At 44.4% G+C, this 26,581-nt stretch overlaps 4 protein-coding genes and 2 pseudogenes across 5 annotated transcripts in view; 1 reads left to right on the forward strand and 5 right to left on the reverse strand.

Annotated features, from left to right (window-relative positions):
- Positions 1-720: 720 nt before the first annotated feature.
- LOC123502837 (facilitated trehalose transporter Tret1-like) lies at positions 721-8,873 on the reverse strand. 2 transcript variants are annotated; one of them, XM_045252109.1, is made up of 3 exons: positions 8,219-8,873; positions 2,708-2,846; positions 721-2,421 (listed from the first exon to the last, which is right to left on the reverse strand). In XM_045252109.1, exons 1-3 carry the CDS (start codon positions 8,705-8,707, stop codon positions 1,163-1,165), a joined length of 1,887 nt encoding a protein of 628 aa, XP_045108044.1. In that variant the 5' UTR covers positions 8,708-8,873; the 3' UTR covers positions 721-1,162. The 2 variants fall into 2 exon arrangements, with proteins under 2 accessions (XP_045108044.1, XP_045108043.1); XM_045252108.1 differs by lacking the exon at positions 8,219-8,873 and adding an exon at positions 3,780-4,470.
- Positions 8,874-11,627: 2,754 nt separating this feature from the next.
- LOC123502566 (pre-mRNA-processing factor 39-like) overlaps positions 11,628-26,581 on the forward strand; it is a 58,842-nt gene continuing 43,888 nt past the window's right edge. Inside the window, exon 1 of the mRNA XM_045251703.1 lies at positions 11,628-11,880. The gene's annotated coding sequence lies outside the window, so the exon portion shown is untranslated. The remainder of the gene's footprint in view (positions 11,881-26,581) is intronic.
- Positions 15,007-16,139, reverse strand: LOC123502562. The gene is made up of 3 exons (XM_045251702.1): positions 15,923-16,139; positions 15,608-15,699; positions 15,007-15,398 (listed from the first exon to the last, which is right to left on the reverse strand). Exons 1-3 carry the CDS (start codon positions 16,115-16,117, stop codon positions 15,380-15,382), a joined length of 306 nt encoding a protein of 101 aa, XP_045107637.1. The 5' UTR covers positions 16,118-16,139; the 3' UTR covers positions 15,007-15,379.
- Positions 19,092-20,045, reverse strand: LOC123502563 (annotated as a pseudogene).
- LOC123502565 lies at positions 22,981-24,139 on the reverse strand (annotated as a pseudogene).
- LOC123502561 overlaps positions 26,567-26,581 on the reverse strand; it is a 1,525-nt gene continuing 1,510 nt past the window's right edge. The window contains exon 3 of the mRNA XM_045251701.1: positions 26,567-26,581. This exon is cut by the window's right edge and continues 706 nt beyond it. The gene's annotated coding sequence lies outside the window, so the exon portion shown is untranslated.

Genomic DNA, 26,581 nt, shown 5'->3' on the forward strand with positions numbered 1-26,581 from the left:
GTGAAGTATTCTGAGAAACCTGCCACGTACCCCCAAAATTCCTCTCAAGTACCCCTGGGGATATGCGTACCCCAGGTTGAGAACCTCTGGTGTAATGTGTCTGTTACTGGTCCATCTTAGCCAGGGATTCAACACATGGTGGTGGTGACACTGACAGACTGGTTGCTCATCTTATCCTTGGGATGATGCTGTAAGTTGATTATATCTCAACCTGTTACTTGGCACATTTAGTTGAAGTGGAGGTTGGTTTTGTTTTGTGAAAGGTTTTACTCCATATGTTGTTGAAGTGATCTTGTTGAGTTTAGAAATCTGTTGAACACTTTATTGCCAGTATTAGGCTGACTGTTACTATATAGCTTAACAAGAATTCTGCATCGTTAATGACAAAATAACATGATGTGGTGCCTGTGTTTGTGTTGCTGTTCTGCCATGACTGCCCTGGCACAACTTATATCCAATTTCTTCTGGATTGATATTTTGGTGTTTCAGTTTTTGCAATCAGAATATCCTCCCCCATTTTCCGTTGTAACATAGCAAGAAACACTCTTAACTCTGGAAAGGGAGGGGTCTGATCCTATCCCTGCACCAGAATAGCTGATGCACATCTACTCAAGCCTCACCTGCGATCCCACTGCTGCCACCATTATGATCATGCTGTCCCGTATAGAAACAAGTGCATATTATTGAAGGAAAATAATTGAGTGTACAAAGCAAAGCACATTGTTTTTGTAATTTGTATTATAACGTGGATCACCAAGACAAGTATGTCATAATTGAGTATAATAACTTGTACATCTTAGTAGTGACGAGTACAATGAGTAGTGCAATCTAACAGGAAGGATTGCATTCAGTAGCACAACATGAAGCTGAGGAGCACAATGATCACTACATGTTGACAGTGAGCAATAAAATGGGCAATGCGTCATAACAGTGAGGAATACAATGAGCTGCATATCAAACAGAGAGTGAGTGACTAGTGGAGGCTAACTCAAGTGTTGGAGACATCAATTCCGGTCCAGCTGGCCCATCGAGGCCGTGGGTTGACCCTGGCCACCTGAGGAGCTTCAGCAAATGACAGTGGAGGTCAAGGAGTGGGAAAGCAATGCACTCCTTCCCTTGAGGCCATGTATAAGACAGGATGACTAACATTCAGACCACTCACTCAAGCAGATTGAATAGAATTTACATTATTTTCATGTACAACATCATTTTTCATAACTTTATGGTTTGTTGAGTGAACGGCATCACTGATTGCCTCCAGTGACATGCCACGTGTCTCTGGCATGACCAGCAAACAAGTCAAAGCCATAATAATGTTGACTGTTATAAAGATGCCAAATATGCCAGTCTTGCCAATAAGCTCTAACAGATAATAAAACGATGACGTTGCTCCAAACACACACAGGCCATTGAGAAGTGTTATGATGGGCATGCTGGCTGCCCGACAAGAATTTGGCAGAAGTTCTCCTTGCGTTACATCTAAGGTGGGTCCACAGATGCCCGCAATAAACTGTAGGGTGATGACTGAAGCGAGCGGGATCCACGTGGCAGTATTAGGGCTATCAATATCCAGAAAATAGATATAATAGGCATAGGCGAAGGCGCTGACAGCCATGAAGTTAAAGGCGACCACCATGATGGATACTCGTCCTATGTAATCGCTGATAATAAAATTGGTAATGCCACCAGCGATCTTGACAATACTACACAGGAAGCTGCTCAGGGAGAGATCGAGAGGCCTGCCTGGAGTGTCCAAGATTATCGTCATGTAAGGACCTAATATGGCGCTGCCGTGCAGGGGATATATTATAAACATGAACAAAACGAAAAGAAACATTTTTAGCGTTCCGGGTCTTAACAAGAGCTTGAGTTGTTGTCGTGCGCTGGTGTTGGAGCCTGTCTCGTTAGCTTGACGGATCACCTCCCGCAGCTCCGCCTCTACGTCGTAGTGATGACCTCTGAAGAACACAAGGGATCTGCGGGCCTCGGGGATGCGGCCGTGGATTGTCAGCCAGCGAGGCGAATTGGGCAGGAAAAAGACAGCAATCGTAGGCGGCACCAGGATACAGGCAATTATGAGGCTCAGTTGTCGCCACGTGAGCATCAACCCGCTTAATAAGTAAGAAGAAAAGAAACCAATTTCCTTGGTGATACCCACCACGCCCACTATCCGCCCACGTACGCTTTCATGTGCTACCTCGACTAGATACATGATAGTGGAGGGCTTCACCAGGGCAAAGGCACAGCCCTGCAGGATGCGGCAGGTCAGCAGGATCCATAACTGACTGGAGAAAAAGAGGCCCAACCAGCTGACCATAGCAAGTGGCAGACCGATGAGGATGGTGACGCGCGCACCCAAGGGAGCCAGCAGCTGGCCAGCTACCAGGGAGCCTACCATTGTACCGGCGTGTACTATGCTCACTAGAAGGAAACAAACAATTATTAGATCATTTGGTCTAATCTTTGACAGTAACAAAATGATCGCAGAAAAACACATGGAATGGCTGTATTGCATCGAAAATATGTTTGAAATAAAATAAATTTTGAACACTCATTGAGAAGCACAAAGGTACGGCAGACAAAGCCATAGTATGGAGAACAAATAGGGGTGAAGCGTCACAACGTTAGCAATGGGAACAGAAGCAAGAGACACAGCCACACATGAAACAATATGATTGATACAAGCAGTACAGAAAGTTGGCTTCACCAAAAAGTGACAGGCTCTGGGACTCCAGGTACAGGTCGTCGGTGTCAGGATCAGTGAACTGGGGTAGTGTGACTCCTGGGAAGGACATGGACGTGCAGGCAGCCAGCACACCCCACGCCATCAGTAACGTCACCATTGTCTGCCGGGTGGTTTGATTCACTGATTCATTCACTCTTAAAACGGAGCATCGTAATGGTGAAAACGTACATACGTGCTCACAGTAATAATATAAACTAAAACAAAGACATTTATGACCAGGTCAGGATATCGTTTCACCAACGTAGAGACAAACCTCACTGGGAAAGAGTGCTGAACTGCTGATGGACTATGGACAGCAGGCAGGACGTTGCATCGACATGTGATCTATTCATTAATTATTTCTTGAACAGGCTACAGAGGAAGTTATTGGTGTTTTTAAGTATTTTCATTATTCTACTAATTCTTCAACAAGGATTCTGCACCATCAGTGGAAACAAAAGACAAGGAAAGTCAACCCAGCGTCAGCACTCCCAGCCACATCACAGCCATCATCATTTCACTGTAGTCTCGTAATCCTTAAATTTACAATGCACTTAAATCTCAATTCATTAACTTTATTCGCGTTGGTAGCTGGGTCAATCATCCTCGTGTGTACTCTTAAGACAGTCATATATATATATATATATATATATATATATATATATATATATATATATATATATATATATATATATATATATATATATATATATATATATATATATATATAAAGCTAATATTACTTACCAAAAGATGAAGCAGAATGAATACTAAAATCTCACCAATCCTACCCACCACCAGTAGACTTTAAAGCTTCAATAACTTCCGGTAAAGCTTGCTAACTAACTTCAATCAAATATCCTTGAAAATCCAATTATTTAAAAAAGATTCTTAATGTATCATAAAAAAAGGAAAGTAAAAACCTTTAACTTTCACCCAAATCATGAAAACCATCCAAGAACTTCCTAAAGCTTTTTTAATTACTAACTTGACATTTAAAAACAGTTGAAAGCCCCAAACACGTTCCGCAGAACCCAAACCATTTATTACTTGCCTGGACGCAGTAAGCAGGTTTGTCGTGTGTTCCAGTGGTCTCCTCTGCCTTGCCGCTCAATCCCTTGACCGTGATATTAGCAGACTCTTTATTTTTGAAGTCATCTTCCTGTGTTCCTGCATGTCGATCAGCATCTCCTACTTCACAACTTAAGCTTGGAGTACAGTGGGCATTTTGTTCAAAATGTACAACTTCTGTACCTGCATTTTCCTTTGGTTGTGTAGAATTTAGTCCCTCATTGACACTGTCTGGGTTTTGAACTTCTTGCGTCGTGTTGTGAAAAGGGAACAGTCCATTGTTGTCATCACGTCTTGCACTGTCGGAGCTTCTTGGTAAAGAGACCTCATGGACATCCTCTACCTCCCTACCTTCTCCTGGTGACTTGTGGGAAAGACACCGTGCGTTCCTGCTATCCTGTCTTGCATCACAGCGACCTAATATGCAATCCCTGTCTTTCCCAGCCTGGCTTTGGGTTTCACTGCAGACCATCTTGACGTGGCCCACTCAGTTCTTGACTTTCTGGGAAGACATTTGCTGGTATGAAAGGTCGTAGGGTGAATGGGAGGTGTGGTGGTGGCGGCGTTGATGGTGATGACTGTGTGAGGTGGCAGTGGTGTTGCCGCGACCGAGGACAAATATGAAGTGGCGCGCTCGAGAATGGAGAAGTATAGTAAACCACCACAGAGAGAGAGAGAGAGAGAGAGAGAGAGAGAGAGATGGAGGGGCGGGGTCTTATCTCAGTGTATGGGAAAGATGTGTTTCAGAGCATTGGAGTGGAATTTAATGGGACCTTCAAGGATGTTTTCATGATTTTAATGACAGATTAACATACTCTAGTGCAAGTTATTGTGCTTGTGTCCTTTGAAAATCGTCATAATGAGAGAAGAAGGTGTATTCGGAGTTCCTGAGTCCTGTTGGCAACACAATGTACAATAGTGCAATCATCCGGTTTAGGGCCAAGGGTCCGTATTCAGAAACGCTTTGCTCTCTCACCACGACTGTTTCCACGGCCACAGAGATGACTAGCGGGGTTTTCAAGAGTGTTTCTCCAGTTAATAGTGCAGAAATCTTGTCACTATCTCTTGAACAGTAAAAACACCTTTAAAAGCTCATGTATTTTAAGTAAAGGTTTTTGAAATAGTGGAGGTGAAGCGCAGTAGTGTTTGAGAATACAAGTTCAAGGAGTATTGTGTGGAGTCGGATGGTGATTGGTGAGTGCCCTGCGCGTGTCACTACAGCCGCAGAGCACCCAGCAACAGTCCTGCATCGCCAACTATGCGCTATGAAATGGTGACCACTCACACTGACTGGTCACGGCTCCTTCCCAAGGCCTTGACAGCTCTTGCCAGTGCTAGGTGACTTGTTGGTGCGGACATGACTACCCATCCTTACAGCTGTCAGTACCACAGCCATCTTCCCTAACACATGGAACTTTGGTGTCAATATAATGTTTATCATCAGCCTACATCTGCAGGTTACCCCAAGCACCGCCATGCTGTGTGACCCTCCCGCCAGTTTCTGTACACATATGCCTAAGTGCTATGCTGATGAGATAATCTCTAGGTGAACAACTACAAATCACCAAATATGCTCCTCATGTTTCAGTTTCCCCCATGAGAAAGAAAATAGAAAAATTGTGTCACCTGAGAGAGAGAGAGAGAGAGAGAGAGAGAGAGAGAGAGAGAGAGAGAGAGAGAGAGAGAGAGAGGGTGCATCACAAATACTCGTGAGTCCATCAAAGTCACAAACACGTGCAGCAGTGGTCATACGTGTCTTTTACTCTTCCATCTTAGCCAGCAATTGAACACATGGTGGTGGTGACACTGACAGACTGCAGGGGGGTGATGCTGTAAGTTGATTATTTCGCAACCTGTTACTTGAAGTGTATTTTTTGAAATTTTATTTATACTATGTGAGGTTTTCACGGGAATTTATGGACTAAAGGGGATACTTTTTGTGGTACCTCCTATCTCAAAGCCCACCCGCTAGGAAACCGTTGCCATGAGTAAGGAAGCCCTGCAAACACTCGGACTGTGGACAGGATTCGAACCCGTGCGCTTGGAGACCCCTTGGATCCCAAAGCACGCATGATTCCACTGTCCATATGTTGTTGAAGTGATCTTGTTGAGTTTAGAAATCTGTTGAACACTTTATTGCCAGTATTAGGCTGACTGTTACTGTATAGCTTAACAAGAATTCTGCATCGTTAATGACAAAATAACATGATGTGATGCCTGTGTTTGTGTTGCTGCACTGCAATGACTGCCCTGGTACAGATATACCATTTCTTCTGGATTGATTTGTGGTGTTTCAGTTTTTGCAACCAGAATATGCTCCCCCGTTTTCTGTTGTGGCATAGTAAGAAACACTCTAAAGGGGGCCGCCGTGGTATAGTGGAACCATGCGCGCTTTGGGGTCCGAGGGGTCTCGAAGCGCACGGGTTCGAATCCTGTCCACGGTCCGAGTGTAGGTTGGGCTTCTCCACTCAGGAGCAACGATTTCCTAGCGGGTGGGCTTTGACTGTGCTGTCCCGTCTTGGACCAACAAGTAAATATCATTGAAGGAAGATAATTGAAAGTATAAAGAAAAGCACATTGTTGTTGTAATTTGTAATGCAGAGAAGTTTGTCATAATTGAGTGTAATAATTTGAACATCTTAATGATGATGAGTAGAATGAGTAGTACAATTTAACCGGAAATATAGCATTGAGTAGTGCAATATGAAGCTGAGGAGCACAATGAACAGTAGGGTGAGGTGGGAGTATATAGTACTATTAGTGGAAAAAAAATATATTACTGGAGAATCAGATTTTACTCCTGAAGGTCAAACTTTGTGTCAGAAACATTCTTCAAGGAATGAGCTACTTACGACGCACAGCTAAATTTATCAGGACGAAATTAGTGACCTTTTTTGGCCATTTAACAAAAAGTTTCCATTTTGTACAAAGGATCCCCATTTGTAAATACTATAGGGGTGTTTCATGCATGTTATTTTCATCCTAGATAATTAACTTCAAATTATAATGATCTGTATTACATGTGTGTTTCATATCACTGTTTCATTTGATGTAAAATTTCTGTAAATAATAATCTATTTTTGGGAAATTGCTTATTTGTGTCCGACTTTACTGACTCTCCTAGGCAAGGCACAGGCATGGGTCGTGACACAATGCACTCCTTCCCTTCAGGCCACGGGGAAGACACGACGGCTAATATTCAGACCACTGACTCAAGCAGACCGAGAAGAATTTACATTAGTTTCAAGTACACCCTTTTCTTTTTTATAACCTTATGCTTTCATGAGTGAACTGCGTCACTGATTGCCTCCAGTGACATGCCACGTGTCTCTGGCATGACCAGCAGATAAACCAAAGCCATAATAATGTTGACTGTTATAAAGATGCTAAATATGCCAGACATGCCAATTAGCTCTGATAGTAAAACGATGATACTACAAACGCAGACAAACCATTGAGAAGCGTTATGATGGGCATGCTGGCTGCCCGACAAGAATTTGGCAGAAGTTCTCCTTGCGTTACATCTAAGAGGGGTTCAGAGACGCCCGCGAGAAACAGTAGGGTGATGATCGAGGAAAGTGGGATCCAGGTGGCAGTATTAGGGCTATCAAGATCCAGAAAATAGATATAATAGGCATAGGCGAAGGCGCTGACAGCCATGAAGTTAAGGGTGACCACCATGATGGATACTCGTCCTATATAATCACTAATGATAAAATTAGTAATGCCACCAGCCATCTTGACAATACTACATAGAAAGCTGCTCAGGGAGAGATCAAGAGGCATGCCTGGAGTGTCCAAGATTATCATCATGTAATTACTTAAGATGGCAGTGCCTTGTAGGGGATATGCTATAAACATGAACAGAACAAAAAGAGACATTTTTAGCGTTCCGGGTCTTAAGAGTTTCACAGCAAGGACAGTCGTTAAGACCTTAAATTATAGAGGTTCTCAACCTTTTTCTCGTTAAGAATCCTTTGAACTATAAGAGTATCTACGGGAACCTCCAGCAATCTGATATCAAATACAATATCAATTTATTGACTGACACTAACTCAACATACAGTGGTATACTGCAGAGGATATTATTAGATCAGCCATCTAAGTGTCTCCAGGGGGTTCGTGAACCCCGAGTTGAGAACGCCTTCCTTTTTGTTTCTCTTTAATACCATATGGGCTTTTTACGAAAATTTACAGGTTAAAGGAGACATCCTATCAGAAAGCCTACCCGTTAAAGGCAACCATCACCCCGAGTAAGAAAGCCCTACCTTTAATCAGACTTTGACCAGGATTCGAACCTGTGCACATGGAGACCTTTTGGCCCCCAACGCACGCGTGATTCCACTATATCACAGCGGCTTTAAGCATATAAGCAAAAATGTAAAAGAAAATTATCTTCCCACAGAACCATTTATTACTTGCCTGGACGCAGTAAGCAGGTTTGCCGTGTGTTCCAGTGGACTCCTCTGCCTTGCCGCTCAATCCCTTGACCGTGATATTAGCAGACTCTTTATTTTTGAAGTCATCTTCCTGTGTTCCTGCATGTCGATCAGCATCTCTTACTTCACAACTTAAGCTTGGAGTACAGTGGGCATTTTGTTCAAAATGTACAACTTCTGTACCTGCATTTTCCTTTGGTTGTGTAGAATTTAGTCCCTCATTGACACTGTCTGGGTTTTGAACTTCTTGCGTCGTGTTGTGAGAAGGGAACAGTCCATTGTTGTCATCACGTCTTGCACTGTCGGAGCTTCTTGGTAAAGAGACCTCATGGACATCCTCTACCTCCCTACCTTCTCCTGGTGACTTGTGGGAAAGACACCGTGCGTTCCTGCTATCCTGTCTTGCATCACAGCGACCTAATATGCAATCCCTGTCTTTCCCAGCCTGGCTTTGGGTTTCATTGCAGACCATCTTGACGTGGCCCACTCAGTTCTTGACTTTCTGGGAGGACATTTGCTGGTATGAAAGGTCGTAGGGTGAATGGGAGGTGTGGTGGTGGCGGCGTTAATGGTGATGACTGTGTGAGGTGGCAGTGGTGTTGGCGCGACCGAGGACGAATCTACAATGGCAGTATCGAGAATGCAAGGAATTAACTGAGAGGGGGAGAGAAAAGTGAGGAGGGAAGGGGTATCTTTGTGTATTGGATGTGTAAAGGATGTTTTCATGATTTCAATAACAGCATAACATACTCCAGTGCAAGTTATCTGGCTTGTTTCCTTTGAAGATCGTCACGATGAGAGAAGAAAGTGTATTCAGACTTCCTGAGTCCCGTTGACAACACAATGTACAATAATGCATTCCTCCGGTGTTAGAACCAAGGAGTGTTGCAGGGAGTCGGATGGTGATTGGGGAGTGCCCCGCGCGTGCCACTACAGCCACAGAGCACCCAGCAACAGTCCTGCATCGCCGAATATGCGCTATTAAATGATGACTGCTCACACTGACTTGTCACGGCTCCTTCCCAAGGACATGACAGCTCTTGCCAGTGGTAGGTGACTTGTTGATTCTGTCTTCACTAACCACGTCCTCCTTGTCTGTCAGCAATCAAGGGTCGATCCCAGCAGCGTACATATTGCAGCACCACGTTGTTTTTTTATTTATTTTATTAATTTATTTTTTATGCCTTGGCCTATAGTGCCTGTAGGTAACTTGAAGGGTATGGGAAGCGCTGTTCAGCTTCCACCCATTAGTGGCGCAGGCAATTTTATTTATAGTGGTACCCATATTAGGGCCCATATCACCACCCAAGCGCATCTTTGGTGTAACCACCTAGAACCTGGGTATCATGGTGACATGTAGCTAACTTTAAACCACTCCACAAATGGCATAGTTTCAAAACGGTATGTGGTGGGATTCGAACCCATGCGTGAACGTCTGCCTGATCTCACGCTCACCACCTTATATACCATACCACGGCCTCCCTAATCCTAATATGCTCGTCCGTCAATTTATTGATTTTGTTACTTCAGTGCCTCATTATAGATGAAGGCATTGTGAACAAAAGCAGTCCCATTTCATCATATGAGCGTGTTTCTTAAACGTTCATGTCTCCAAGTGTGTGTGTGTGTGTAATTCACCATTCACCACGGTCGCCTACTGGTCACCCAGCCAGTCTTCCCCATTACGGAGCGAACTCAGAGCTCATAGACCGATCTTCGGGTAGGACTGAGACCACAACACACTCCAAACACCGGGACAGCGAGGCCACAACCCCTCGAGTTACATCCCGTACCTATTTACTGCTAGGTGAACAGGGGCCACACATTAAGAGGCTTGCCCATTTGCCTCGCCGCGCCGAGATTCGAACCCGGCCCTCTCGATTGTGAGTCGAGCGTGCTAACCACTACACTACACGGTGTGTGTGTGTGTGTGTGTGTGTGTTCACTACGTGCTGCCGCAAGAGCTGAGACTAAAATTGCCGCAGGTGGAAGTTTCCGTGGTGTGCATGGGGTGAGGTAGCACCTCTCTGTGCGCGCTGCCCACCTGAGCCATGACCACCAGCGCAGATGAGTCATGGGGAGTAAGCATTGAGGTGTGTCAGGCAAGGCACTGTATGTTGTATCTCATCATCGCTGGTGCAAGAAGACGCTCACACACCATGGTGCACCGTAACATATCACATGGAGGACGGCACTGACTGATGGTTCTTATTTCAGGCAACAAAATGTGGGACTGAAACTTTATTCCAGAACGCCTCATTATTCTCAAAGCAATGCTAATTAATTAAAGCTGCCCTCATACTCGCTCTTCTTATCAGTGAAGAAGAATCCTTGTTAAACTGTAACCAGAATCATGAGAATAGGCCTATACAGTATTTTGAATTGTTCTGTTCACTTATGAAGACCTGCTCAGATCAACATAACATTAGTGGCGTAATTTAGGTACAGAACCATTAAGTTAAATATTAATGTATAGAACGTGTGGAGAACATTCGTCATTCTCTCCGACCTCACCCGCGAGACACGTAACTGTGACAGTACCCGGGACTCGAACCCAGGCCAGAACATTCCATCATCAGTATGCTATGCTGTGTGTGTGTGTGTGTGTGTGTGTGTATACCAGATTAAACCGGTGAAGATGATTTATTATAAGGCTATGGTAGCACACACACACACACACACACACGCCCGGTAGCTCAGTGGTTAGAGCGCTGGCTTCACAAGCCAGAGGACCGGGGTTCGATTCCCCGGCCGGGTGGAGATATTTGGGTGTGTCTCCTTTGACGTGTAGGTGGTGTTCACCTAGCAGTGAGTAGGTACGGGATGTAAATCGAGGAGTTGTGACCTTGTTGTCCCGGTGTGTGGTGTGTGCCTGGTCTCAGGCCTATCCCAAGATCGGAAATAATGAGCTCTGAGCTCGTTCCGCAGGGTAACGTCTGGCTGTCTCGTCAGAGACTGCAGCAGATCAAACAGTGAAACACACACACACACACACACACAGCATAGCATACCGATGATGGAATGTTCTGGCCTGGGTTCGAGACCCGGGTACTGTGAAGGAAATGACCGAGGGAGGATCTTTGATGTTTGGTGGCAAGTTGGTCCTGGTGTGTGAGCTTAGGAAGTGTGGAATCAGGAATACCGACTCTCTGCTTCGCATTTTTCTCGGGTCCAGTTAATTGTGTGTTTCGTGGTGAGGGTCGAACAGTGATGCGAGAAACTGTGGGGTGTAAGGGAATCGCATGCTGTATATGGGTTACAACCTCCTTGTATCGTTGGTTGTGTTGCTTTTGTGTTATGGGAAACTGCGTGACGTGAATATATTAAGGACGCCACCCAGCACTGGTTAGGCTGTCCTCTGTTGATTGTATGCAGCGCTGTCATAACAAGAATTGTGGCGCTGTAGCGTAAATGTGAGATAACAATGTGGCATATCTTAGAATCGGACAAAGAAAGAGAGCTTCAGTGTGACACCAGCCCATGAGACACATTGAGCAGTGCCGCAGTGGTCGTGACGTGTGCTATCTCGGCGTGTTTTGTTGATAACTGGCTGAGTTGAGCTTGAAGCAAACATCCCCGCAGCTTGAGGAACAGCCAGTGTCTCGTGGCTCCCTCCTCCACGCTTCGATCCTCTGCTCCCGTCAGGTAAGGCAAGGCTTATGTGAGAATAGGAAGCCATAAGTGGGTGTAAGAACTACATTAGGTTGGTCGTCTTTGGTAAAATTCTAGTTTCTACCCATACTCCCCCTTCCACCCCCCAACAAGCTTGGGGACAGGTGGGAATGCGGGGTTTGGGTGGGGTACATGAAATGCGTCGGAAATGAGTATTTTTTGCGTAAAATGGAAAAATTCCCATTAAAAAGTCTATGGAATTTTCAATACAAGTTTCCTAATTCTACTAATTTCGGTAATTCGGTAAATCTATAGAACAGCAACTCCTTACATATTCTTTTCTATTACCCCCCTTCCTCCCAACAAGCTTGGGGGCACGTGGGGAATCGGGGGTTATGGGGGGGGGAGCCAAAAGAGGCGAGATATGGCGATCCAAAAAAATCTAAGGACAAAAACCTAACCTAACGTAACCTAACCTAACCGGGGTGGCTGTGTCCCCCAGACCCCTCCTACAACACTAACCTAACCCTAACATAAACCTAACCTAACGTAACCTAGCCGGGGGGCTGCGCCCTCCCAGCTCAACTGCGCACACAGATCTCTGTGCACCTGTCTGCCCAGCTGTGCCCCGCCTTCGAATACATATAACAAATTCCCATTGGCGCAGCTTGTGGTGTTAAGAGGTGGTGGCACGTCATTGGACAAAAGAACTATAGACACAATAAGAATCCTATTCACTAGTTACCTACAAGCCCAGCAATAAACAAATGCAAGTCAGTACACTGCTTATTTCCGAGTGTGATGTAGCTCCGTGGCTTGTTGTTGGCTTCATCAACGTCATGAAACTAGTAATGAAAATCACGTAGACTTTTTAACGGGAATTTTTTTCCATTTTACGCAAAAAATACGCATTTCCGACGCATTTCATGTACCCCACACAAAAACCCCGCATTCCCACCTATCCCCAAGCTTGTTGGGGGGTGGAGGAAAGTATGGGCAGAAACTAGAATTATACCTAGTCTTTTAAAAGGAAGATTTCAAGACATTTGTCCCTTTCTTTCGGATGACACTCTTGACCTATAAGGGGGACTGATAATTAAGTAGGTCTTTTCTATTATCTTTTGTTGTCCTTGCCCCAAGGACAAACTACTTTTGTACTACCAACTTCCTATGACTTGACTTCATTTTAAAGGAAGAATTTTCAGGACATTTATTCCTTTTTTTGGCTAGCTCTCTCAGACCTACAAGGGAACTGGCAACTTAGTGGGCCTTTTTTTCTTAGCAATTTATGTTGCCTTTGGCCAGTTTTCCCCTCTTACATGAAAAAAAGAAATACAATGGATCTTGTGAAGGTCTTGAGGAAAACAGTAGAACACTGTTTTCTGAACCATTTATTGATTTGATGATGGAGGGCGAAGCTTAAAAATGAGGTTAGAATAAGTTGTGAAGTTAAGGTGAAGGAGCAGAATTATCCCTTAAGTTACATTAGCTTAGAAGAAATGGTTTTTTTGGGGGGAATTTTCACTGATCAAAGCATTTGGATTTCTGACTGACGCCATCTTGCGGTGAACTCACAAGTGCAGTACGTTGTTCTTTACTGCCTCAGTCTTGACGTCTCTGCTCCACACCTGCCACAGGTTGTTGACATGAGAACTAGTCAAAGTAATGCACACCACAACCACCCCCACCACCACCACCACCACCACCCCCACCACCACCAACAACACCCCACCAACAACAACAACAACAACATTAGTCAAACAGCGTGAATGGACCAACTCTTTATTGGATGCTTTCCTGCCACTCTAGCTGCTCTCTGCATCGCCGCACACCCTTCATTTCTCGTCAAATTCCATGCGTACTGTGATGTGTGTGCTTTATCATAAATGTGTGTCCTGTGTGTTTGTTGATGACAATAAAAAATAATAAAGATGAAAATGAAAATAATAACCATAATTCTTTCATAAAGTGAAATATTATATATATCAATACTTAGTTAAAGGAAATAAATTAGAATGAATACCCTAATACACACACACACACACACACACACACACACACACACACACACACACACACACACACACACACACACACACACACACACACACACACACACACACACACACACACACACACACACACACACACACACCGCGTAGTGTAGTGCTTAGCACGCTCGACTCACAATCGAGAGGGCCGGGTTCGAGTCCCGGTAAGCGGCGAGGCAAATGGGCGCGGCTCTTACTGTGTGGCTCCTGTTCACCTAGCAGTAAATAGGTACAACCCTTGAGGGGTTGTGGCCTCGCTGTCCCGGTGTGTGGAGTGTGTTGTGGTCTCAGTCCTACCCGAAGATCGGTCTATGAGCTCTGAGCTCGCTCCGTAATGGGGAAGACTGGCTGGGTGAGCAGCAGGCGACCGAGGTGAATTACACACACACACACACACACACACACACACACACACACACACACACACACAGCTCTGCATTTATCATAACCCTTTTCAAATATCCAAGTTAATCCTTACATGCACATTACACATCTATAGATTTACAATGTTTCTCTTCTTTCTTTCATGTTTTTGTGGCAAAATAGTGATAGTGATGAGCATTTCCGTCCCCGCGCTGGCTGTGTTGCGGCCCAGGTGTGCTGCGCCAGCCGCCGCCCTTCAGTCAGTGGGCGAGGCGTTGGGGCAAGAGTGCTTGGGTTCCCCTCTAAGCCACGCGGCGACGCCTGCAAGCAAAAACAGCAGAAAACTTGGATAAAGTTTCTCTCTCACTCTCTCTCTCACACACACACACACACACACACACACACACACACGGATAGTCAAACAGCGTGTTCATATCAAGTGTTTATTAATTAATAGGATGGTTTGTTGACACTTTCTGGCTGCTCTCTGCCTCGCCTCACGCCCTTCAATTGTTGTCAAAGTACAAAGGTTCTAACATGAGGAGTGTGGTGAAATTCATCTTTGATTTTGTTTTTCCCTCTCAGTCTGTGTGTGTGTGTGTGTGTGTGTGCTCCGTAAAGCAATGAGGAAGCTGATGATGATAACAATAATGGTAATGATAATGATAGTAACAATATGATACTAATAATAATATTACTACTAATAATGATAATAAATGTGTGTCTATCTTCCATTTTACATTTCTTTTTCGTCTTTCCAAAACCTAAATTATAAAAATAATTATTCATATAAAATATTTGTAACTTATTAGGGAAAAGAGATTAACTGAGCGCGAATGCTTTCACACACGCACACACACACACACACACACACACACACACAGCTCTGCATTTATCATAACCCTTTTCAAATATCCAAGTTAATCCTTACATGCACATTACACATCTATAGATTTACAATGTTTCTCTTCTTTCTTTCATGTTTTTGTGGCAAAATAGTGATAGTGATGAGCTTTTCCGTCCCCGCGCTGGCTGTGTTGCGGCCCAGGTGGGCTGCGCCAGCCGCCGCCCTTCAGTCAGTGCGCGAGGCGTTGGGGCAAGAGTGATTGGGTTCCCCTCTAAGCCACGCGGCGACGCCTGCAAGCAAAAACAGCAGAAAACTTGGATAAAGTTTTTTTTCTCTCTCTCTCTCTCTCTCTGATATCATGATAGCACTAGTTGAGTACGACAACAAGATCAATAACAAGTGCAACTCTTTCTGCTACTTTTACGAGTAGTAGTAGTAGCGGTAGTAGCAGCAGTAGTGAATGGCGGTGGTGTTTTTGTGGTCGTGGTGGTTGTCGTACCTGTCCATCATGGCGTTCCTGAGCCTGAGTGCCGTGGTGCCGTCGTCGGGCAGGGGGCGGTGGTCAGCTGCCGCCACGTCGTTCATCATATCCTGAACACCAAACACCAGCATTATAGTAACAGGGTGTGCATTGTTGGGTGTTTGCAAGGTGCCTCTCATGATAATAGTGAGGGTTGGAGTGACAGGTTTTGGTGGAAGTTGTCAGTAATGGGAACAATGGCAATGGTATTATTGTTACTATCATCATAAGCTGTGTAGCAGCAGCAGCAGCTTTGCTTGTAGTTACCTACACAGCACACAGCACCTAACTCACCAAGAGGTGACCAGCAAGGGAGGAGAGAGTGGCCGCTCTTGCGTCCCTGCAGGGATCCAGAGGCTCGGGGATGTCGCCAGTTGGGGAGGACCTCTTCCCCTGTGGCACCCACGACCTGGAGAAGGTGATCTGAGGAGTCACGCTGCCCACCAGCACACAGGACACCACCAGGGCCGCCAACATCCAGCTCGCCATGGCTCTTGTTGCTTTGAGGTCTTGGCACTCACTGGAATGGTCACCGCCCTCCGCTCCTTATATAGGCCAGGCACTCCGCCCTGATTGGCTCTTGAGTTCTTGGCGCGGCGTGATTGGTCGCCATTGCTGGAGTCGCCTCTGTCTCCAGTTTGAGTTTCGGTCAGCGTCGTATGGCAGCATTTTCCTTTGTGATGTCGATTATCGTACTCATGTCTGATGCCTCTCAGACGAAATTCAATACATGTTATATGGGTTATTGTGGACGCCTTAGGTAAAAGAAGTAATAATAATGGAACAAAGCAGGTTGGCTATTTTACTGGCTATAAAGTAACTAAAAACTATTGACAATTTCAATTAAGCGTATAGACAGTGCATAGGGACGCAAGAGTGTGCTCTAGTAAAGGACCTTCGATGCTGCAACTCGTAATGTTTTCTAAGGAGAGAGGGCCACCAGCTTTGGTTTTCCTCTCCCTTTCACTGACCATCCTGCTGATCTGACTTTCAACTTTGCTATCCTCCATGACCTAGAGCAACTGGTGCAACATCTTACTCGTACTCGTATAGAGAGGTTGCCCACAAAAGGTACTTTAGCCTTCCATCACCTGAATTTCATGCACTTTATATTTCTGCACGGAATCATGCCAAGTCTGTTCTTTAACTTGTCACACATTCTTTCCTAAATTGAAAATGTTAAAATCTTTCAAACTCGAGACTTTTGGCATCTGGCCAAAATATCTCCAGTAACTTTATTTCTTATCCAACCATTTCCTAAAAAGGGTGACCATTCTAATCCCTCAAACTGCCTCCCCATTTCTTTAATCTCTCGCTTGTCTAAAGTTTTTTTAATTCATCCTTGATAGGAAAAGTCTTAAATATTTGTCACTTCACAATCTCCTGTCTGATTGATCGCCAGTATGGCTTCCGTCAGAGACGCTCTACTAGTGATCTTCTGGCATTCCTTACTGAGTCTTGGTCTTCCTCTTTTAAAAATTTCGGTGCAACATTTGCTGTCGCGTTACACATATCAAAAGCTTTTCACAGAGCCTGGAACAAAGTTTTGATTTCAAAACTATTTTCCTACGGGCTATCCTTCTCTGTAACTTTATCTCAAGTTTCCTCTCCGACCGTTCTATTGCTACTGTGGTAGACGGCCTCTGTTCTTCTCCTGAATCTATCAACATGGTTGTTTCTCAGGGTTCTGTCCTGTCACCCGCTGTCCTTGTATTATTCATTAATGATCTTCTTAACCAAACTTTTTGGCCTATCCATTCTTACGCTGATGATACCACCCTACATCTTTCCACGTCCTTTCAGAGACTACCAACCCTTCAGGAATTCAACAGATCACGCAGGGAGCCCACAGAATGCCTGACTTCAGATCTTTCTAAGATTTTTGAATGTGGAAGTGAAATCTTAGTAGTGTTCAATGCCTCAAAAACTCAATTCCTCCATCTATCAACTCGACACAACCTTCCAGACAACTATTCCTTCTTCTTCAATGACACTCAACTGTCTTCCTCTTCTGCACATCTCATCTCTTGCTAAAACAACTTCTATGAAGTTAGGTGTTCTGAGGCGTCTCCGCCAGTTTTTCTCATCATCCCAACTTCTAACTCTGTACAAGGGCCTCATCCGCCCATGTATGGAGTACTCTTCCCATGTATTAGTGTTTCACTCACACAGTTCTTCCAGATAAGGTGGAATCAAAAGCTTTTCGTGTTATCAACTCCCCTCCTCTGACCGACTGTCTTCAGCCGTTTTCTCTCCGATGGAATATTGCATATCTTCCTATCTTCTACCGCTATTTTCATGCTAACTGCTCTTCTGATCTTGCTAACTGCATGCCTCCCCTCCTCCTGTGGCCTCGCTGCACAAGGTTTTCTTCTTCCTCTCACCCCTATTCTGTTCAACTCTCTAATGCAAGAGTTAACCAGTACTCTCAGTGTTTCATATATATTTTTATTTATTTATTTATACCATATGGATTGTTCATAGAAAATTTATGGGCTAAAAGGGGATGCTTTATGTGACACCTCCTATCTAAAAGCACACCCGCTAGGAAATCATTGCCACGAGTGAGGAAGCCCAACCTACACTCGGATTGTGGACAGGATTCGAACCTGTGCGCTTGGAGACTCCTCGAACCCCAAAGCGCGCATGGTTCCACTGTACCAAGATGTCTGTATTTCGAACTTCCTATGACTTGATTTCATATAAGAGGGAGGTTTCAAGACATTTATTCCTGTCTTTTGGCTAACCCTTCGCATCTGTAAGGGACCTGGCGACTGAGTGGAATATTTAATTTCTTTTTCTTGTTGCCCATGTTTTTTCTTCTTACATAAAACACACACACACACACACACACACACACACACACACACACACACACGGATAGTCAAACAGCGTGTTCATATCAAGTGTTTATTAATTAATAGGATGGTTTGTTGACACTTTCTGGCTGCTCTCTGCCTCGCCTCACGCCCTTCAATTGTTGTCAAAGTACAAAGGTTCTAACATGAGGAGTGTGGTGAAATTCATCTTTGATTTTGTTTTTCCCTCTCAGTCTGTGTGTGTGTGTGTGTGTGTGTGTGTGTGTGTGTGTGTGTGTGTGTGTGTGTGTGTAAAGCAATGCAATGGAAGCTGATGATGATAACAATAATGGTAATGATAATGATAGTAACAATATGATACTAATAATAATATTACTACTAATAATGATAATAAATGTGTGTCTATCTTCCATTTTACATTTCTTTTTCGTCTTTCCAAAACCTAAATTATAAAAATAATCATTCATATAAAATATTTGTAACTTATTAGGGAAAAGAGATTAACTGAGCGCGAATGCTTTCACACACGCACACACACACACACACACACAGCTCTGCATTTATCATAACCCTTTTCAAATATCCTAGTTAATCCTTACATGCACATTACACATCTATAGATTTACAATGTTTCTCTTCTTTCTTTCATGTTTTTGTGGCAAAATAGTGATAGTGATGAGCTTTTCCGTCCCCGCGCTGGCTGTGTTGCGGCCCAGGTGTGCTGCGCCAGCCGCCGCCCTTCAGTCAGTGCGCGAGGCGTTGGGGCAAGAGTGATTGGGTTCCCCTCTAAGCCACGCGGCGACGCCTGCAAGCAAAAACAGCAGAAAACTTGGATAAAGTTTCTTCTCTCTCTCTCTCTCTCTCTCTCTCTCTCTCTCTCTCTACAACAAGATCTCAACAAGTCAATGATCTCTGATACTTTTGATAGCACTAGTTGAGTACGACAACAAGATCAATAACAAGTGCAACTATTTCTGCTACTTTTACGAGTAGTAGTAGTAGCGGTAGTAGCAGCAGTGTGAATGGCGGTGGTGTTTTGTGGTCGTGGTGGTTGTCGTACCTGTCCATCATGGCGTTCCTGAGCCTGAGTGCCGTGGTGCCGTCGTCGGGCAGGGGGCGGTGGTCAGCTGCCGCCACGTCGTTCATCATATCCTGAACACCAAACACCAGCATTATAGTAACAGGGTGTGCATTGTTGGGTGTTTGCAAGGTGCCTCTCATGATAATAGTGAGGGTTGGAGTGACAGGTTTTGGTGGAAGTTGTCAGTAATGGGAACAATGGCAATGGTATTATTGTTACTATCATCATAAGCTGTGTAGCAGCAGCAGCAGCTTTGCTTGTAGTTACCTACACAGCACACAGCACCTAACTCACCAAGAGGTGACCAGCAAGGGAGGAGAGAGTGGCTGCTCTTGCGTCCCTGCAGGGATCCAGAGGCTCGGGGATGTCGCCAGTTGGGGAGGACCTCTTCCCTGTGGCACCCACGACCTGGAGAAGGTGATCTGAGGTGTCACGCTGCCCACCAGCACACAGGACACAACCAGGGCCGCCAACATCCAGCTCGTCATGGCTCTTGTTGCTTTGAGGTCTTGGCACTCACTGGAATGGTCACCGCCCTCCGCTCCTTATATAAGCCAGGCACTCCGCCCTGATTGGCTCTTGAGTTCTTAGCGCGGCGTGATTGGCCCCCACACCTGGACTCGCCTCTGTCTGCAGTTTGTCCTTCACATACAGCGTTGAGTGATAACATTTTGTTATGTGATGTCGATTATCGTTTTTTTTTTTTTCTTACTCGTATAGCGCCTGCAAGTCTACTTGAAGAGTATTGGGAGCGCTGTCCAGCTTCCATCTATTTGCGGCGCAGGCAATTTTATTTATAGTGGTATTCATATTAGGACTCATATCAACACCCAAGCGCATCTTTGGTGTAACTACTTGGAACCTGGTATCATGGTGACTTGTAGCTAACTTTAAACCACTCGACAAATAACAAAGTTTTAAGGCGGCAGGTGGTGGGATTCGATCATATGTATGGACGTATGCCCGATCCCACGCTCACCACCTTATCCACTGCGCCACCGCCTCCCTAATCTCGTGCACATTATATTTTTGCCCAGAATCATGCTAAGTATGTTCTTCAACCTGCCACACATTCTTTCATAAATAGAAAATGTTAAAATCTTTCAAACTCCAACTGCCCTCGAGGCTTCTGGCATCTGGCCAAAACATCTCCAATAACTTTACTTCTTCATCTTTCCGTCCTTTGTTTCTGATGGCACCACTGCCATCTCATATCTCTCCAAAGTTAAACTCTTTTCTCAAACATTTGCTATTAACTCTACCTTGGATGATTCTGGGCTTATTCCTCCTTCTCCTCCTCCTTCTTGACTATTTCATGCCATCATTTAACATTCTTCGTGATGATATTTTCCATGCCCTCGCTGGCCTATACTCTCAGAAGACTTATGGACCTGATGGTGTTCCTCCAGTCGTTCTTAATAATTGTGCCTGGCCAAACTCTTCCAACTCTGTCGACTTCTACCTTTCCCTCTTGCTGGAAGTTTGCCTAAATTTAGCCATTTCCGAAAAAGGATGACTGTTCTAATCTCTCAAACTACCTTCCTATAGCTTTAATCTCCTGCTTGTCTAAAACTTTTTAATCTATCCTCAATAGGAAGATTCTTAAACATTTGTCACTTCACAATCTCCTATCTGATTGATCACCAGTATGGCTTCCGTCAGGACCACTACACTGGTGACCTTCTGGCCTCCTTTACAGAGTCTTGGTCACCCTCATTTTAGAGACTTCGGTGAAATTTTTGCTGTCGCGTTAGACATAACATAAACTTTTGATAGAGTCTGTCATAAAGCTTTGATCTCCAAACTACCCTCGTACGGCTTCTAATCTTTTCTCTGCAACTTTATATCAAGTTTCCTCTCCGACCGTTCTATTGCTACTGTGGTAGACGGCCACTGTTCTTCTCCGAAATCTATTAACAGTGATGTTCCTCAGGATTCTGTCCTGTCATCCGCTGTCTTCCTATTATTCATTAATGATCTTCTTAACCAAATTTCTTGCCCTATCCACTCTTACGCTGATGTTACCTTTCCACGTTTTTTTTTTTAGAGACAACCAATTCTTCAGGAAGTCAACAGATCATGCAGGGCAGAACGCTTGACTTCCGATTTTCTAATATTTCTGATTGGGGCAAAAGAAAACTTAGTGGTGTTCAATGCCTCAAAAACTCAATTCCTCCATCTATCAACTCGACACAACCTTCCAGACAACTATTCCTTCTTCTTCAGTGACACTCAACTGTCTTCCTCTTCTGCACATCTCATCTCTTGCTAAAACAACTTCTATGAAGTTAGGTGTTCTGAGGCGTCTCCGCCAGTTTTTCTCATCATCCCAACTTCTAACTCTGTACAAGGGCCTCATCCGCCCATGTATGGAGTACTCTTCCCATGTATTAGTGTTTCACTCACACAGTTCTTCCAGATAAGGTGGAATCAAAAGCTTTTCGTGTTATCAACTCCCCTCCTCTGACCGACTGTCTTCAGCCGTTTTTCTCTCCGATGGAATATTGCATATCTTCCTATCTTCTACCGCTATTTTCATGCTAACTGCTCTTCTGATCTTGCTAACTGCATGCCTCCCCTCCTCCTGTGGCCTCGCTGCACAAGGTTTTCTTCTTCCTCTCACCCCCTATTCTGTTCAACTCTCTAATGCAAGAGTTAACCAGTACTCTCAGTGTTTCATATATATTTTTTTATTTATTTATTTATACCATATGGATTGTTCATAGAAAATTTATGGGCTAAAAGGGGATGCTTTATGTGACACCTCCTATCTAAAAGCACACCCGCTAGGAAATCATTGCCACGAGTGAGGAAGCCCAACCTACACTCGGATTGTGGACAGGATTCGAACCCGTGCGCTTGGAGACCTCTCGAACCCCAAAGCGCGCATGGTTCCACTGTACCAAGATGTCTGTATTTCGAACTTCCTATGACTTGATTTCATATAAGAGGGAGGTTTCAAGACATTTATTCCTGTCTTTTGGCTAACCCTTCGCATCTGTAAGGGACCTGGCGACTGAGTGGAATATTTAATTTCTTTTTCTTGTTGCCCATGTTTTTTCTTCTTACATAAACACACACACACACACACACACACACACACACACACACACACGGATAGTCAAACAGCGTGTTCATATCAAGTGTTTATTAATTAATAGGATGGTTTGTTGACACTTTCTGGCTGCTCTCTGCCTCGCCTCACGCCCTTCAATTGTTGTCAAAGTACAAAGGTTCTAACATGAGGAGTGTGGTGAAATTCATCTTTGATTTTGTTTTTCCCTCTCAGTCTGTGTGTGTGTGTGTGTGTGTGTGTGTGTGTGTGTGTGTGTGTGTGTGTGCTCCGTAAAGCAATGAGGAAGCTGATGATGATAACAATAATGGTAATGATAATGATAGTAACAATATGATACTAATAATAATATTACTACTAATAATGATAATAAATGTGTGTCTATCTTCCATTTTACATTTCTTTTTCGTCTTTCCAAAACCTAAATTATAAAAATAATTATTCATATAAAATATTTGTAACTTATTAGGGAAAAGAGATTAACTGAGCGCGAATGCTTTCACACACGCACACACACACACACACACACACACACACACACACAGCTCTGCATTTATCATAACCCTTTTCAAATATCCTAGTTAATCCTTACATGCACATTACACATCTATAGATTTACAATGTTTCTCTTCTTTCTTTCATGTTTTTGTGGCAAAATAGTGATAGTGATGAGCTTTTCCGTCCCCGCGCTGGCTGTGTTGCGGCCCAGGTGTGCTGCGCCAGCCGCCGCCCTTCAGTCAGTGGGCGAGGCGTTGGGGCAAGAGTGCTTGGGTTCCCCTCTAAGCCACGCGGCGACGCCTGCAAGCAAAAACAGCAGAAAACTTGGATAAAGTTTCTTCTCTCTCTCTCTCTTTCTCTCTGATATCATGATAGCACTAGTTGAGTACGACAACAAGATCAATAACAAGTGCAACTATTTCTGCTACTTTTACGAGTAGTAGTAGTAGCGGTAGTAGCAGCAGTAGTGAATGGCGGTGGTGTTTTTGTGGTCGTGGTGGTTGTCGTACCTGTCCATCATGGCGTTCCTGAGCCTGAGTGCCGTGGTGCCGTCGTCGGGCAGGGGCGGTGGTCAGCTGCCGCCACGTCGTTCATCATATCCTGAACACCAAACACCAGCATTATAGTAACAGGGTGTGCATTGTTGGGTGTTTGCAAGGTGCCTCTCATGATAATAGTGAGGGTTGGAGTGACAGGTTTTGGTGGAAGTTGTCAGTAATGGGAACAATGGCAATGGTATTATTGTTACTATCATCATAAGCTGTGTAGCAGCAGCAGCAGCTTTGCTTGTAGTTACCTACACAGCACACAGCACCTAACTCACCAAGAGGTGACCAGCAAGGGAGGAGAGAGTGGCTGCTCTTGCGTCCCTGCAGGGATCCAGAGGCTCGGGGATGTCGCCAGTTGGGGAGGACCTCTTCCCCTGTGGCACCCACGACCTGGAGAAGGTGATCTGAGGAGTCACGCTGCCCACCAGCACACAGGACACCACCAGGGCCGCCAACATCCAGCTCGCCATGGCTCTTGTTGCTTTGAGGTCTTGGCACTCACTGGAATGGTCACCGCCCTCCGCTCCTTATATAGGCCAGGCACTCCGCCCTGATTGGCTCTTGAGTTCTTAGCGCGGCGTGATTGGCCCCCACACCTGGACTCGCCTCTGTCTGCAGTTTGTCCTTCACATACAGCGTTGAGTGATAACATTTTGTTATGTGATGTCGATTATCGTTTTTTTTTTTTTTCTTACGCGTATAGCACCTGCAAGTCTACTTGAAGAGTATTGGGAGCGCTGTCCAGCTTCCATCTATTTGCGGCGCAGGCAATTTTATTTATAGTGGTATTCATATTAGGACTCATATCAACACCCAAGCGCATCTTTGGTGTAACTACTTGGAACCTGATATCATGGTGACTTGTAGCTAACTTTAAACCACTCGACAAATAACAAAGTTTTAAGGCGGCAGGTGGTGGGATTCGATCATATGTATGGACGTATGCCCGATCCCACGCTCACCACCTTATCCACTGCGCCACCGCCTCCCTAATCTCGTGCACATTATATTTTTGCCCAGAATCATGCTAAGTATGTTCTTCAACCTGCCACACATTCTTTCATAAATAGAAAATGTTAAAATCTTTCAAACTCCAACTGCCCTCGAGGCTTCTGGCATCTGGCCAAAAACATCTCCAATAACTTTACTTCTTCATCTTTCCGTCCTTTGTTTCTGATGGCACCACTGCCATCTCATCTCTCTCCAAAGTTAAACTCTTTTCTCAAACATTTGCTATTAACTCTACCTTGGATGATTCTGGGCTTATTCCTCCTTCTCCTCCTCCTTCTTGACTATTTCATGCCATCATTTAACATTCTTCGTGATGATATTTTCCATGCCCTCGCTGGCCTATACTCTCAGAAGACTTATGGACCTGATGGTGTTCCTCCAGTCGTTCTTAATAATTGTGCCTGGCCAAACTCTTCCAACTCTGTCGACTTCTACCTTTCCCTCTTGCTAGAAGTTTGCCTAAATTTAGCCATTTCCGAAAAAGGATGACTGTTCTAATATCTCAAACTACCTTCCTATTGCTTTAATCTCCTGCTTGTCTAAAACTTTTTAATCTATCCTCAATAGGAAGATTCTTAAACATTTGTCACTTCACAATCTCCTATCTGATTGATCACCAGTATGGCTTCCGTCAGGACCACTACACTGGTGACCTTCTGGCCTCCTTTACAGAGTCTTGGTCACCCTCATTTTAGAGACTTCGGTGAAATTTTTGCTGTCGCGTTAGACATAACATAAACTTTTGATAGAGTCTGTCATAAAGCTTTGATCTCCAAACTACCCTCGTACGGCTTCTAATCTTTTCTCTGCAACTTTATATCAAGTTTCCTCTCCGACCGTTCTATTGCTACTGTGGTAGACGGCCACTGTTCTTCTCCGAAATCTATTAACAGTGATGTTCCTCAGGATTCTGTCCTGTCATCCGCTGTCTTCCTATTATTCATTAATGATCTTCTTAACCAAATTTCTTGCCCTATCCACTCTTACGCTGATGTTACCTTTCCACGTTTTTTTTTTTTTAGAGACAACCAATTCTTCAGGAAGTCAACAGATCATGCAGGGCAGAACGCTTGACTTCCGATTTTTCTAATATTTCTGATTGGGGCAAAAGAAAACTTAGTGGTGTTCAATGCCTCAAAAACTCAATTCCTCCATCTATCAACTCGACACAACCTTCCAGACAACTATTCCTTCTTCTTCAGTGACACTCAACTGTCTTCCTCTTCTGCACATCTCATCTCTTGCTAAAACAACTTCTATGAAGTTAGGTGTTCTGAGGCGTCTCCGCCAGTTTTTCTCATCATCCCAACTTCTAACTCTGTACAAGGGCCTCATCCGCCCATGTATGGAGTACTCTTCCCATGTATTAGTGTTTCACTCACACAGTTCTTCCAGATAAGGTGGAATCAAAAGCTTTTCGTGTTATCAACTCCCCTCCTCTGACCGATTGTCTTCAGCCGCTTTCTCTCCGATGGAATATTGCATATCTTCCTATCTTCTACCGCTATTTTCATGCTAACTGCTCTTCTGATCTTGCTAACTGCATGCCTCCCCTCCTCCTGTGGCCTCGCTGCACAAGGTTTTCTTCTTCCTCTCACCCCTATTCTGTTCAACTCTCTAATGCAAGAGTTAACCAGTACTCTCAGTCTTTCATATCTTTCAACTCTGGAACTCCCTGCTTGTGTCTGTATTTCCAGCCTGCTACGACTTGACTCCATTTAAAAGGGAAGTTTCAAGACATTTGTCCCTGTCTTTTGGCTAACCCTTCTGATCTGTAAGGGGACTGGCGACTGAGTGGATCACTTAAATCTTTTGTTTTGTTGCCCTTGGCCAGTCTTTTCTTCTTACATAAACACAGACACACACACACACACACACACACACACACACGGATAGTCAAACAGCGTGTTCATATCAAGTGTT

This window comes from Portunus trituberculatus, chromosome 12, assembly GCF_017591435.1.
Source record: "Portunus trituberculatus isolate SZX2019 chromosome 12, ASM1759143v1, whole genome shotgun sequence".
Classification (NCBI taxonomy): domain Eukaryota; kingdom Metazoa; phylum Arthropoda; class Malacostraca; order Decapoda; family Portunidae; genus Portunus; species Portunus trituberculatus.